Here is a 14,085-nt window from a genome sequence, read left to right on the forward strand (position 1 = left end):
TAATTCTGTCTAGAAATACATTGTTAAAATCTGAATTTGTTCTAATGTCATATTTGTGGGAAAAATTACAATAATCAACCAAACTAATCTGTTGATTGATACACAAAGCCACACTTAATGTTGATAGGGAATACATTGAAAGTGTTATTGCCGACATTCAGCAGGCCCATGGTCAACGTGAAGTAATCCTGGCCAAGTCCAAACCAGTAGCTCGATCAATATGGGCACTTCACCAGAGTTTATCTCCAATCGAAAGATTCATAATGAGCCTGATAATAATTATATAATCAATCTCTTCTTTGTCATTGTTAATTCAATTATTTCTGGTCTTTAGAAGACTGTTTGAAACACTAATTTGTAACCCGTTTAGTTTTCTCTGGCAATTTAATAGCCTGTGAGTGAATGTGTGTGTGCATCAGCAAAACTTTTCAAAGCACATAAAAATATAAACATATCTGTGAGAAGAGACTAAGTCCACAAAGGTCAGCACAGCCTGAAAGAGTCTTACTCCTGAGGCTGATATGTGCAAGTATGCTTCAGGAAAAAATATAGTTCGAGACAATAAGCAATGAGTGCCGAAACCAAGAGAACTTTCGAAAACACGTGAATGTGAATCACCGAGAGAATTAAAGCCTGAAAAGACAGGAGGGACTATGGCAAGATTCCAATGTCATAACTAGAGGGTAGAACACTCCACTCTTGATCAAGTCAATTAACTACTACAGCAATGGCAAAGTGCTGAATCATAAAAAAGAACAAATGAATAACCCTTCCACTATGGACTAGTGATACCTGCTTGATGGGGTTCTGGGAGTTGTTCTACTCCCCAAGTCCGGCCCGAGGCCAGGCTTGACTTGTGAGAGTTTCGTCCAACCGGCTGTTGCTTGGAGCGACCCGCAGGCCCACATACCCACCACAGCCCGGTTGGTCCAGCACTCCTTGAAGAAAACAATCTAGTTTTCTCTTGAAGATGTCCACGGTTGTTCAGGCAATATTTCTGATGCTCGCTGGTAGGACATTGAACAACCGCGGACCTCTGATGCTTATACAATGTTCTCCAATTGTGCTTATGGCACCTCTGCTCTTCACTGGTTCTATACTGTGCAGATTTGGGACCTGTCCCTCCAGTATTTTCCATGTGTATATTATTTGGTATCTCTCTCGTCTCCTTTCTAGTGAGTACATTTGGAAAGCTTTGAGATGATCCCAATAATTTAGGTGCTTTATTTCGTCTATGCGTGCCGTATATGTTCTCTGTATTCCCTCTATTTCAGCAATTTCTCCCGCTCTGAAGGGGGAAGTGAGTACTGAGCAGTACTCAAGACGGGACAACACAAGTGATTTGAAGAGTACAACCATTGTGATGGGATCTCTGGACTTGAAGGTTCAATCCTTGAAGGTTAATTCTTGAAGTGGAAGGATTAACCTCCACAGCTGGAGCAGGAGGAGGTTAACACTCAGCGGTTGCTGATAATTAGCCTCCACAGCTGGAGCTGTGGAGGCTAATTATCAGCAAACTGTGCATCCCAGCTAGGCCATATCAGAGTGCCATGTAAAACTCCCACAGGTACACGGGGATGTCTGCTTCCTCAGGCCGTCAGTCAACAAATGCCAGCTTGGAAAACAAAAATCAAGGACACCCCCTCTCCTGGGTGTGAGGGCCTCGTTACTAAAGCAACCACAGGTACCACATCCTGCAGCAGCTCACAGCACTGCCTTGCAGCTTGTGCCCCCACATCATCACTTGATATGGACAAAATAGATACAGTAACATTATTTTGCAACAATAGTGTCATAGAAGATCCTGACACTAGTACATAAACACTATGTACAAGGTTCAGATATCAGTGAACGCAATGCCGGTCATGATGTTCACAGCTGGAGGCAGACATCCACAGCACAGCCGTGGTTTCTTTCATCTACTCATCATGAAACATTCCTTTAGAACATAAACTTGCAGAAACTTATCCATATTCATGATTTAGCAACAGGAATCTGATGATAATAGCAGTGTTGTTGCTACAGTTAATGACTCGAGTAGTATATTAAGAAAAATTTTGCTGCATCAGGGGATGTCATCTGCTAGTAGCATGTGGTGCTATGCTGTGCTTGAATTTCATTACCACACCACCAGAAGTGCTTATTGGTTTATTATGGTGCATAAAAAATGCACAGTAGATAGATATATGACAAATATATGCTCCGTGCTACAGGTAACCGATATGGTTCCCAAGCCATCCTGGTCGATTTCCCCAGTTTTTCAGGATGAGTGCTCAGTTATGCTTTGAGGATGCTCAATTTTGATCAGGCTTGTTAAGGAATAACACTGACCCACTTTGGGAGTTCAAGGCCCATTGGTGTAGTTCCACAGTACTCCATTATAATTCTTGGTTATCGGCTGTGTATCCAGGTCTGCCAGTGGTGTCCAACTTGTTAGTTGGTTCAGGTGAGCCACATGTTTTGGTTACAATCCTCGATGGTCTCTGTGGCAGTGCCTTCCCTCTTGGCATGGGTTTCGTTTTCTTTTCTAAGAAGCTATGATCACACTCCAGCTATCCCTGTGGTGGATCCTTTGTGGTCCTCTCCTGGGTCATGGTTCAAGGTTTCATTTCCTTGCTTTTTGCCACTTTCTGGCTCTCCCTAGTGGTTTGTCAGTTTGTTTTAATTTATTCTGCCCTTTCATCCTCAAGGGGCTAACAAAGGAACCATTCATGCACCACCACACAAGTCCTTAAGTTTCAAGTCAATACGTGCAAGTATTATCCAATGTAATGCACGATACTGTAATTGAATTAAATAAAAATTAAAAAATAATTATTCTCACAAAACCTTAATATATTCCTACTAGGAACACCCAATAATAATAATCATACAACATGGTTTAACATCAATTAACCTATTTAAAATTCAACTAATGTTGCAGTAATATAAATAAAAAAACATTAATAAAAAAAATTCCTTCCAAATAATAAGACAATACATAACCCTGAAAAAATCTACATACTTTCCAGACCGGTCGAACAACATGCAGTAGACAGCAGACAAGTGTCCAACGGAACGCAGAAACAATTGCATACGACTATAGAATTTGTTGGTAACCACATGCTTGCGGTTGAAGTTGCCCATGAGCTCTCTTCCGAGTATAGCCTGGGTGAGGCATGGAGGTCCCCGCACTTGTACAGGTTCCAGTGGAAGACAGCCATGATGACGGACAGCCACACTTAACAAAGTTTTGTACTGTTTCCATAGGTCTGCAACATGAAATAAAGCTTAGTGATTACCTTTTAATTGATGTATAAATAATAGTGCTAAAACATAGGAAAAACATTTTTCATGAGCTGCAAGTAGTTAGAATTCCCTTATAATATTTAAGATTAAACAAAGTGCCTGACTAGTTTAACATAACTATATGGATAAAATGCTGAATAGGTACAAGAGGCAAACTTAAGTAGCCATTTAAAAAGTAATTTTAATGAGAAACATTACGAGTACTGTACATAGGTGATTTTGAATAAGTATCCCTGGTCCCATATACAAGTACAGCCAATATTACAAAATGTTGTAGCATTCTAAATATAAATGTTGTTTTTACTTCTCTTCCTTACTGAGAATGGATTTCCTTCTACTCCATCTCTTCCTTTGGGTCAACACTTGAATCATGCCACAATGTGAAGAATACAAAACGTACATTGCTTGAATAATTATTTAGGCTTTCCACCCATATTAGCAACTGATTAATACCAAATTTGGTTGACACAGAACAGTACCAAGAAATAACTTCAGCCCAGAATGTTACTTCATCTAAAATGTCTTACACACATTTTAAAACTTTGTCTTGACAGTCTACTTTCCAAGTAATTAAAATATATAAATACTTTTTTTGTGTAGCTGATCAACTAGCTCATCTCTCGCTCAGAACCTCAGTGGTAATGTAAATCGAGGGGGAGATACAAACACCCAAGGTTTTGGCTGACCATTTTGAGGAAGTTTTCTGTTCCCCTTGCATCCCCCGCGGATTCTGTCGGTTGGGGCACCCGACAAGGTGCTGGCCTAGCTCGGGACTTAGATAATCCATTTACATCTGGTGAACTTGAAAGGAAGCCCTGTCACGCTTTAGAACGTACAATTTGGAGGGCACCCTGAGCCATGCAGTCTCATCTTCTCCTCTTCTATAAGGCCTGCTGGTCCTTGGGTATTTTCCCTGACCCGTGGAAATGCGGCATTTTTCTCCCTTTTCCCAAGCCTAGAAGGGATGAATCGGGCAAGAGTTCACATCGACCCATCAGTCTCCTTTCATGTTTCAGGAAATCGATGAATAGCCTAGTATACCTCCATCACATTCAGCTGTCCTTCAGGGCTTGGCTCGCCTAGGGCTCTCGGATTCCATGTTGGGGTGGTTTCTGAGCTATATACAGGGCCGCTCATTCAGAGAGGCAGTGGGTGGTATCATCTTGTCCTGCCCAGTCTCCCCATGGTGTTCCTTTTGGAGCAATCCTTAGCCCGGTCCTATTATCAATTCTTCTTTTCGATCTCCCGGTCTTCCCTGGTGCCCAGGTTTTAGGTTACACAGATGACATAGCCCTTGTGGCAGATGGTGCTACTCTCATGGAGGCCCAGCATTCCCTGCAGGAGGCAGCGAGTGTGTTCTATGCAAGTGTGAAGGGGAAGGGGGCCTCTCAATCAACCCAGAAATCTTGCATCATGTGCTTCACCTGGACCCGTTTCCCGGCTCAGCTAGTGGTGACCGTTGGGAGTCGTCCTTTCCGTCATGATGGACCACAGGTGGCTGGAAGTGGTTCTTTATGGCCCTCGGCTGACATGGAGGTGTCATGTGGCTTTCTACAGGCCTCCTTCGGATAACTGAGCTCATACAGTACTTAAAACAATGGAGATCACACAATTTCACAAAGGAGGTAGTAAAGCAGATGCAAAAAATAATAGACCAATAGCTCTAACATCACCCTCATAAAAATCTTTGAAAGAGTCCTTAGAAGTTAGATCACAAAACACATGAAATCAGTGTCAACATAACCCTGGGTAAAATGAGTTCAGAACAGAGCACTCCTGCTTCTCACAATTGTTAGACTACTATGACATGGCTTTACACACCACGAAACACAAACAAAATGCTGATGTAATAAACACAAATTTTGAAAAAGGCTTTCGACAAATATGATTATGGTGTTAATGCACACAAAATGCGCACAAAAGGAATTACTGGCAAAGTAGGGAGATGTATCTTTAACTTCCTAACAAACAGAACCCAGAGTGTAATTGTCAACAAAGTAAACTGAATCGTTCACCATGAAAAGTTCAATCTTCAAGGTACTATACTTGCTCTAGTACTTTTCCTCGTCCTCATATCAGACAGACAAGGATACAAACTATAGCACTGTATCATCCTTTGCAGATGACACTAGAATTTTTCAAGAGTAGATAATAGACACAGCAAACCTCCAAACCGATGTTAACATCGGATTGGACCTACACTCGGTAATCCTTCACATAGATGGTGTAACAGCACATTACTGTCTACACCAAAACCTTTTAATAAATAAATAAATAAAAAATAAACAAAAATAAAAATAAATAAAACAAAAAATAAATAAAGAAAGGAGTAAAGAGCTGCTACTCGAGGGCTTTGGAAAGGTCACAGGTAGTTTGCAAAAATTAAGAAGTGTTTTCAAGACCGATACTAATTTTATACAAGCCCTGTTCACAATCAAGGTGGATGCTTGACTGTTCCACGAATGTTACAGGGATGGATGGAGTCTCTCTCCTAGGGCACCTACGCTTCATGCTTTCATCTGCTAATTGTTCTCACAGATCAGGGTTAATGGTGACTTCCCCTCAATTTATAGTTTTCTGAGGGTACAGTAAAGGATTCAAAGTTAAGCTTTCTTCTCCGGGGTTCAAATTTACCTTCAATGTGGCAGTCTAAGACCGATTTTAACAGCTCTTTATCAGGTCCGTTGAAAGGGTCTCACTAGAAAGTTTGATGTAGCCATTTTGTTAGGAAGTGCAGTACTATACTGCCCTTGTAGAGGTTGGACAACTTCACGAGGAGTCAAGCTTTGGTCAAGACCCCGTAACTGTGGTAGCTTGATATAGAACAGTGCCTATTTGGTGTCGAAGATCTGGGTGGATTTCTTCATTGTTGAAGCAATGGTGGATTTTCTTCATTGTGTGAGGTGCTGAAAGTTAAAGTTTGGTTGCTGTGATTGCCTCAAACTCTTCAATGTGATTAACAAAAAATACTGAGGAATGTCATAAAATCTCAGACTGGGTCCCAATGGAGCTGGTTTTCCTCTGCAGCAGTATATAGAGGCATTCTCAAGATATCACAAACTACTAGCTTTTTCATAAAACCGTAAGGCATCCTTCCCTATCGTATATACTGTACCTAATAGAGACGAGTTCAATCAATGCTTCTAAACCTGCTTACTAATCTAGTATTGTTAAGTATGTGTATGCATAGTATTTGGGGCAACATAGAACATTAAAATATCTATTTTAGTTTGGAAAGAATAAATTACATTACAGTACAGTATTTCTTTACAAAACTACAATTATTGCTGGTAGTCAATATATTGTACACTTACCACACTCTGTACGTAAAAGTGATTGTAATCCAGTACCGAGAAGTGTGGACGCGGCAGGACAAGGAATTTTTACCAGCTGGTTGATGGTTGGCCCCAAGCGGGCCACTATCCGGAGCAAATGATCATTCCTGATGTGTTCATTTTGCTGATCCTGTCACAAAGTAAATAATAGGATCATTTTGTATTTTGGGCAATCAACTTGACCAATGTTGCTTCAAATAGATGGCAATCAGATTAAGCAATAATTATTCAATGGAAAATTACAGAAAATTTTAATCTTCCTTCATTAAATCCAAATTCATTTTTTGAAGCAGATATTTTTTCAGACCTATAATATGCAAAAGCTCTTAACTTGGATAAAGCAAACATATTTAAGTTATCCAAATTAAATTTTTAATTAACAGGCTTTAATCAAAGAAAAAATCTACATTTAAGGTCTACAATCAAAGCATAATTTTTAAACTGTATTTTGGAAAGTACAGAAAGAGAAGTTTATTTCAAAGCCATGCCCTACAAGAGTCAACAATTGCTTCAATATATAGTTCTGTAATGCAATATAGTACAGTACTACATTCCAAAATGCTACTGGTTAACAACAAAATAATGGTGCCCAATTGTCTTTCCCTGCCCAGGATTCAAACCCAGGTTTTCTCACTTGCGAGGTAAGGGGGGAAAGAGGGTCATGTACCAAGAACTATATCATAGTGTTTTGGTAACTACAACATTTTTTAATTTAATCCTTTACAGTACCTTACTTTAATTAATATTTCTTGAGACACTGATTAAATGGAACCCCATTTTCCAGATTTTCAAGTTAACTAGAACCAAAAAAATCTGGTTCTTCACTTCAGCTTATTGATATCAATTAATTCAGTATTGTACAGTATTCACGTAACCAGGATTGGTAAAAAAAAAAAAAAAAACGTTTTTTCTTAAAACAACCCACTTGGGTTGGGGTAGGTTGGGTTTTTTATCTATTTAATCAATAGATAAAAATTTAATTGAAATTTAAACTGTAACTAGTTTGCCATATTAAAATTTTTTTATTTAAGCCAAGCAGTGTTTTTTTTAAACCAAGTACAGTAAACCCAGCCCAGGCAGGTAAATGGGTAGCTACCACAAAAACCCCAAATGTAACTACTGAGTAATATTCAGGCCTATGAACTACAAGTCCATAGGCCTGAAAGTGGTGGCCACATGTGCTTTCATCCACTGTCTAGGCCACATGCTTCCCTTGTTCATGAACACCACCATTGGAGATTGTTCTTATCCTCGTGGATTTTGTTATTCTTCCAAGCTTACTTAGCTGATGTTGAGGAGGCTAAGAATTAGAGAGAGAACTTGAGAGTGGTGCTGGTGTAGCGTGACTGCCATCAGTTTAACAAGGGGGGACCATCAAAGACAAGTTACTAAATTCAGTGTCACTAGGGGCAACCTTGCTCAGTGTTTTAAAACAGGAAATATGTACAGTATTGTATTTTAAGTTAGCTATGCATATATACTTGGATGCCTTAAGGCAGTATGTGGCATGTGGTGGTGGTGGCAATGGTGGTGGCATGTGATGGTAGTTCTGGCATCTGGTGATGGTGAAGCTATGTGGGGGGGGCACGTGGTGGTGATGGTAAAGCTATGTGGGGGGGGGGGCACGTGGTGATGGTGAAGCTATGTGGGGGGGGGGGCACGTGGTGGTGATGGTGAAGTTATGTGGGGGGGCACGTGGTGGTGATGGTGAAGCTATGTGGGGGGGGGCACGTGGTGGTGATGGTGAAGCTATGTGGGGGGGGGCACGTGGTGGTGATGGTGAAGCTATGTGGGGGGGGCATGTGGTGACGGTGAAGCTATGTGGGGGGGGGGGCACGTGGTGATGGTGAAGCTATGTGGGGGGGGGGCACGTGGTGATGGTGAAGCTATGTGGGGGGGGGCACGTGGTGGTGATGGTGAAGCTATGTGGGGGGGGGCACGTGGTGGTGATGGTGAAGCTATGTGGGGGGGGGCACGTGGTGGTGATGGTGAAGCTATGTGGGGGGGGCACGTGGTGGTGATGGTGAAGCTATGTGGGGGGGGGCACGTGGTGGTGATGGTGAAGCTATGTGGGGGGGGCACGTGGTGGTGATGGTGAAGCTATGTGGGGGGGGGGGGCACGTGGTGGTGATGGTGAAGCTATGTGGGGGGGGGGCACGTGGTGGTGATGGTGAAGCTATGTGGGGGGGGCACGTGGTGGTGATGGTGAAGCTATGTGGGGGGGGCATGTGGTGGTGATGGTGAAGCTATGTGGGGGGGGGGGCATGTGGTGATGAAGCTATGTGGGGGGGCAGGTGGTGGTGATGGTGAAGCTATGTGGGGGGGCACGTGATGGTGATGGTGAAGCTATGTGGGGGGGGCACGTGGTGGTGATGGTGAAGCTATGTGGGGGGGCACGTGGTGGTGATGGTGAAGCTATGTGGAGGAATGTGGTGGTGATGGTGAAGCTATGTGGAGGAATGTGGTGGTGATGGTGAAGCTATGTGGAGGAATGTGGTGGTGATGGTGAAGCTATGTGGAGGAATGTGGTGGTGATGGTGAAGCTATGTGGAGGAATGTGGTGGTGATGGTGAAGCTATGTGGAGGAATGTGGTGGTGATGGTGAAGCTATGTGGAGGAATGTGGTGGTGACGGTGAAGCTATGTGGAGGCATATGGTGATGGTTAAAGCATTTAGTGCTAGTGATGGCGAATGTATTATGTACTTTTTAACATGTAAAACACTGTGTGTACCGTTGAGGACATGCGGCGGTGTTGAGCGAGTGGCACCGTTGGTGTCATTATCAGACGAAGGCACTTTTTATTATTATTATTTTCTACCACAGACGTGGCCACACATTTACGATGCTAACCAGCACTGTACTAAGCCCGGAACACAAGCACTAAGTATTGTTAGTACAACGCTGCCAGCATTATATGGGCGAGCTTAAATCTACTGGATTAGCGTCTATTGTTGACTTTAGTTCACCCCCCCCCCTAGTCGTTTGACTGGACGGTTAGAGCGACGGACTCGCTTCATGCAGGTCGGCATTCAATCCCCGACCGTCCGCAAGTGGTTGGGCACCATTCCTTCCCCCCGTCCCATCCCAATTCTTTATCCTGACCCCTTCCCTTCCTTAGTGCCTTAGTCGTGGTCAGGAAGCTGGGGTAGGCTTATTGAGGTCCCTCTCTAGCCTACCAGGCCAACTACTGCCCTGTACCAGGATGCAACCCACAACAGTTGGCAAACTCCTGTGTACGTACGTAGTGTTCGTTTAAGAGGCATCAGGTGAATGGAAACGTCTTGTCCTGCCGCGGGAATCGAACCCGGGACCTTTAATTGCGAACGGGTTGTGCTGACCCCTGCACCGAGGACCCAGCCAGCATCACTGAATATATTTACACGTGAAAAAACCCGCAATGCTTTCGGAAGGCTGAACATCTTTACGGTCAATGCATAAAACACCCGTGACAATTTTAAGTCAAATTAGATAATGCTGTTGTCAATTACAACAAATGTAACAAATTTGCAGCTAATACTTTAAGGCTTTCTCCACCCATTTCTCACACACACCGCGTAAGAAAAACTTGGACAAATAATCCAAGGTAAGCCCTAATTAGGCATTTATCATGCGAATACGCCAGATTACTTTTTGTTTTGCCAATACGAATTCAAGATTTTCATTTCCCGAGTTGGCTGTGGCTGTGTGTGTGAAACTGTTTAAGAAAATATACCCTTTATGACACAGAGGTCTCACGTTGTACAGGGATCCCGGGTTTGATTCCAGGGCTGGATAAATGTTTGCCCAAGTATCCTTTCACCTAATGACTATGTTCACCTAGCAGTAAATAGGGACCCGGGAGTTGGGCAACTGTTGCGGGGTTGCATTCCGAGCAGGGTCAGTAGTTAGACATTGGCAGGACCTTGAAACATGACTAACGGTCGTATAGTAAGACTTCATCGTGTTGGGGGGACAGGAAGCCAGGTTATATATCAGTATATGTTAGGCTTATACCGAGATCACCCCCCACCCCACCCCACCCCCATTGTCGAATTACTGACTCCACCCCGGGATGCAACCCCCACAAGATAACGCTTGGGTACCCATTTATTGGTAGGTGGGCAGAAGCAAGAGGTGAAAGGAAACGCAACCAACCATTTCTGTGCCGCCTGGGATTCGAACCCGGAATTCTCATTCGAATCTAGAACAAATTCGACTATTACCGGAACCATCAAATATATGTATGTATGTATAGTACATTGTGTGATTCCCCGATGCATTTTCCGTGATCTTTTGTCCTACCCCCCCCCCCTTTTGTTTTGCTTTTCTTTATTTAATATTTTAAAGATTATAATTTACACATTGGTGAACACACAAAGGTTAGAAGTTTTGGAACTCTGAGCTCGTCAGCTTTCAGACAGGAACCGAGGACACAGCAGGTGTTTTCCCCTCTATATCGCCACACTGAAATAGGATACTAGCAAGGGTCTCTGGTAAGTGTCGGAGCCTAAAACCTAAATTCTCTGAGAAAGCTTAAAGCATCCTTTACGCCGGAGTCAAAGTGTCTCAGATGCTACTGAAAGTCCCTGTTGCAAACATATTAGCACTACCAAAAGAAAGTCCCCTGCATGGGGGGCATCCACCTCTCTAGGCGGAGCTTTTTCCTGTTGTATTCACCTAGTTGCGCTTGCGGAGATTGAACTCTGCTCTTTCGGCCCGCCTCTAAACTGTCAATCAATCAATCAATTGTTACTAACTACTAACTTTTTTCACACACACACACACACACACACACACACACACACACACACACACACACACACACACACAAGGATGTGTACCTAAGCAACAGGAGACAATGAGTCAGTATGAGGGGTGAGGTCTCAGATTGGCGAGACGTTACGAGTGGAGACCCGCAGGGGTCAGTCCTTGGACCTATACTGTTTCTGATATATGTAAATGATCTTCCAGAAGGTATAGAATCGTTCCTCTCAATGTTTGCCGATGATGCAAAAATTATGAGGAGGATTGAAACTGAGGACGATAGTAGGTGGCTACAAGATGACCTAGACAGACTGAGTGAATGGTTCAACAAATGGCTGTTGAAGTTCAACCCGAGTAAATGCAAAGTAATGAAACTAGACAGTGGAAACAGGAGGCCAGACACAGGATACAGAATAGGAGATGAAGTACTTAATGAAACGAACAGAGAGAAAGATCTAGGAGTTGATATCACACCAAACCTGTCTCCTGAACCCCACATAAAAAGAATAACGTCTGCGGCATATGCGATGCTGGCTAACATCAGAACAGCGTTCAGGAACCTGTGTAAGGAATCATTCAGAATCTTGTACACCACATATGTAAGACCAATCCTGGAGTATGCGGCCCCAGCATGGAGCCCGTATCTTGTCAAGCACAAGACGAAGCTGGAAAAAGTCCAAAGGTATGCCACTAGACTAGTCCCAGAACTAAGAGGCATGAGTTACGAGGAAAGGCTGCGGGAAATGCACCTTACGACACTGGAAGACAGAAGAGTAAGGGGAGACATGATCACAACCTACAAAAACCTCAGGAATCGACAGGTAAACAAGGATAAACTATTCAACACTGGTGTGACGCGAACAAGGGGACACGGGTGGATACTGAGTACCCACAGGAGCCACACAGACGTTAGAAGGAACTTTTTCAGTGTCAGAGTTGTTAACGGATGGAATGCATTAGGCAGTGATGTGGTGGAGGCTGATTCCATACACAGTTTCAAATGTAGATATGATAGAGCCCAGTAGGCTCAGGAATCTGTACACCAGTTGATTGACAGTTGAGAGGCGGGACCAAAGAGCCAAAGCTGAACCCCCGCAAGCACAAATAGGTGAGTACAAATAGGAGTGTGTATACACACACACACACAGACCTGTCCTGTCCCCTGAAGCTCATATCAAGAGGATAAGAGCAGCAGCATATGCCAGGTTGGCTAACATAAGAACTGCCTTTAGAAACTTGTGTAAGGAATCTTTTAGAACATTATATACCACATATGTCAGACCAATCCTGGAGTATGCGGCACCAGCATGGAGTCCATATCTAGTCAAGCATAAGACAAATGGAAAAGGTTCAAAGGTTTGCCACCAGACTAGTACCCGAGCTGAGAGCTATGAGCTACGAGGAGAGACTACGGGAATTAAACCTCACTTCGTTGGAAGACAGAAGAGTTAGGGGGGACATGATCACCACATTCAAGATCCTCAAGGGAATCGACAGGGTTGATAAAGACAGGCTGTTTAACACAAGGGGCACACGCACTAGGGGACACAGGTGGAAACTGAGTGCCCAAATGAGCCACAGAGATATTAGAAAGAACTTTTTTAGTGTCAGAGTGGTTGACAAATGAAGGAAGTGATTAGGAAGTGAAGTGCATTAGGAAGTGATGTGGTGGAGGCTGACTCCATACACAGTTTCAAGTGTAGATATGATAGAGCCCAATAGGCTCAGGAACCTGTACACCTGTTGATTGACGGTTGAGAGGCGGGACCAAAGAGCCAGAGCTCAACCCCCGCAAGCACAACTAGGTGAGTGCACACACACACACACAGGAAGCAGCCCGTAATAACTGTAACTCCCAGATACCTATTAACTGCTAGGTAACAGAGGCATCAGGGTGAAAGAAACTGTGCCCATCTGTTTCCGCCGGCTCCCGGGATCAAACCCGAACCCTGGGATTACGAGCCCCAAGCGCTGTCCATTCAGCCACGGCCCCTGTGAGATGTGATGTTGCAGCACTGAGCACGGTATTAGCTATTTTTTGTCCTCAGCTGGGTTGTCCCTGTTGGACTGTTTGTATTTTTAGTGGTCCTGGTCCAAGTGTTGGGGTTGCAAGGGCTTCCCACTGATTTGAACAATCAATGAAAGCATGATCGAGCGGACAGCACACTGGACGCGTGATCCTGTGGTCCCGGGTTCGATCCCGGGCGCCGCCGAGAAACTATGGGCAGAGTTTCTTTCACCCTATGCCCCTGTTACCTAGCAGTAAAATAGGTACCTGGGAGGTAGTCAGCTGTCACGGGCTGCTTCCTCGGGGTGGAGGCCTGGTCGAGGACTGGGCCGCGGGGACACTAAAGCCTCGAAATAATCTCAAGATAACCTCAAGATGATCGTGTAGCCAAGCTGACTCACCCAGAGGTTGTGGTAGGATTGATTTCCTCTAAGTGTTTGACGCATAGAAGGTAAGAAGGACTGGTAGAGCAATCTGGGAGGCTGTGCAGACCCCATGACTAACAACTGACAGGAAGGGTTGCTCGTTCCCACCGAAGCCTCCAATGGGAGGTAGAGAACTTTCTTCAAACATGGGACTTCAAGAGGGTGTCACACTCAATTTAGCACTGCTGTGGTATGGAGAACATCTCAAGTCAGCCATCTTGTGAAGAGGTAGAGTGTATCATGAGCGTCCATCAGTTTTGTTCTGCATCCACCTTAGGTCAGTGA

At 43.9% G+C, this 14,085-nt stretch overlaps 1 protein-coding gene across 2 annotated transcripts in view; it reads right to left on the reverse strand.

Annotated features, from left to right (window-relative positions):
- Positions 1 to 14,085, reverse strand: part of BRWD3 (bromodomain and WD repeat-containing protein) — a 70,702-nt gene that overhangs the window by 53,604 nt on the left and 3,013 nt on the right. For both annotated transcript variants that reach the window (XM_045765362.2, XM_045765355.2), the window contains exons 5-6: positions 6,603 to 6,753; positions 3,005 to 3,251 (exon numbers count right to left, since the gene is read on the reverse strand). In XM_045765362.2, coding sequence (XP_045621318.2) covers positions 3,005 to 3,251; positions 6,603 to 6,753 — 398 coding nt within the window. The remainder of the gene's footprint in view (positions 1 to 3,004; positions 3,252 to 6,602; positions 6,754 to 14,085) is intronic.

The sequence above is a fragment of the Procambarus clarkii genome, chromosome 14 (assembly GCF_040958095.1).
Source record: "Procambarus clarkii isolate CNS0578487 chromosome 14, FALCON_Pclarkii_2.0, whole genome shotgun sequence".
Taxonomy (NCBI): Eukaryota; Metazoa; Arthropoda; class Malacostraca; order Decapoda; family Cambaridae; genus Procambarus; species Procambarus clarkii.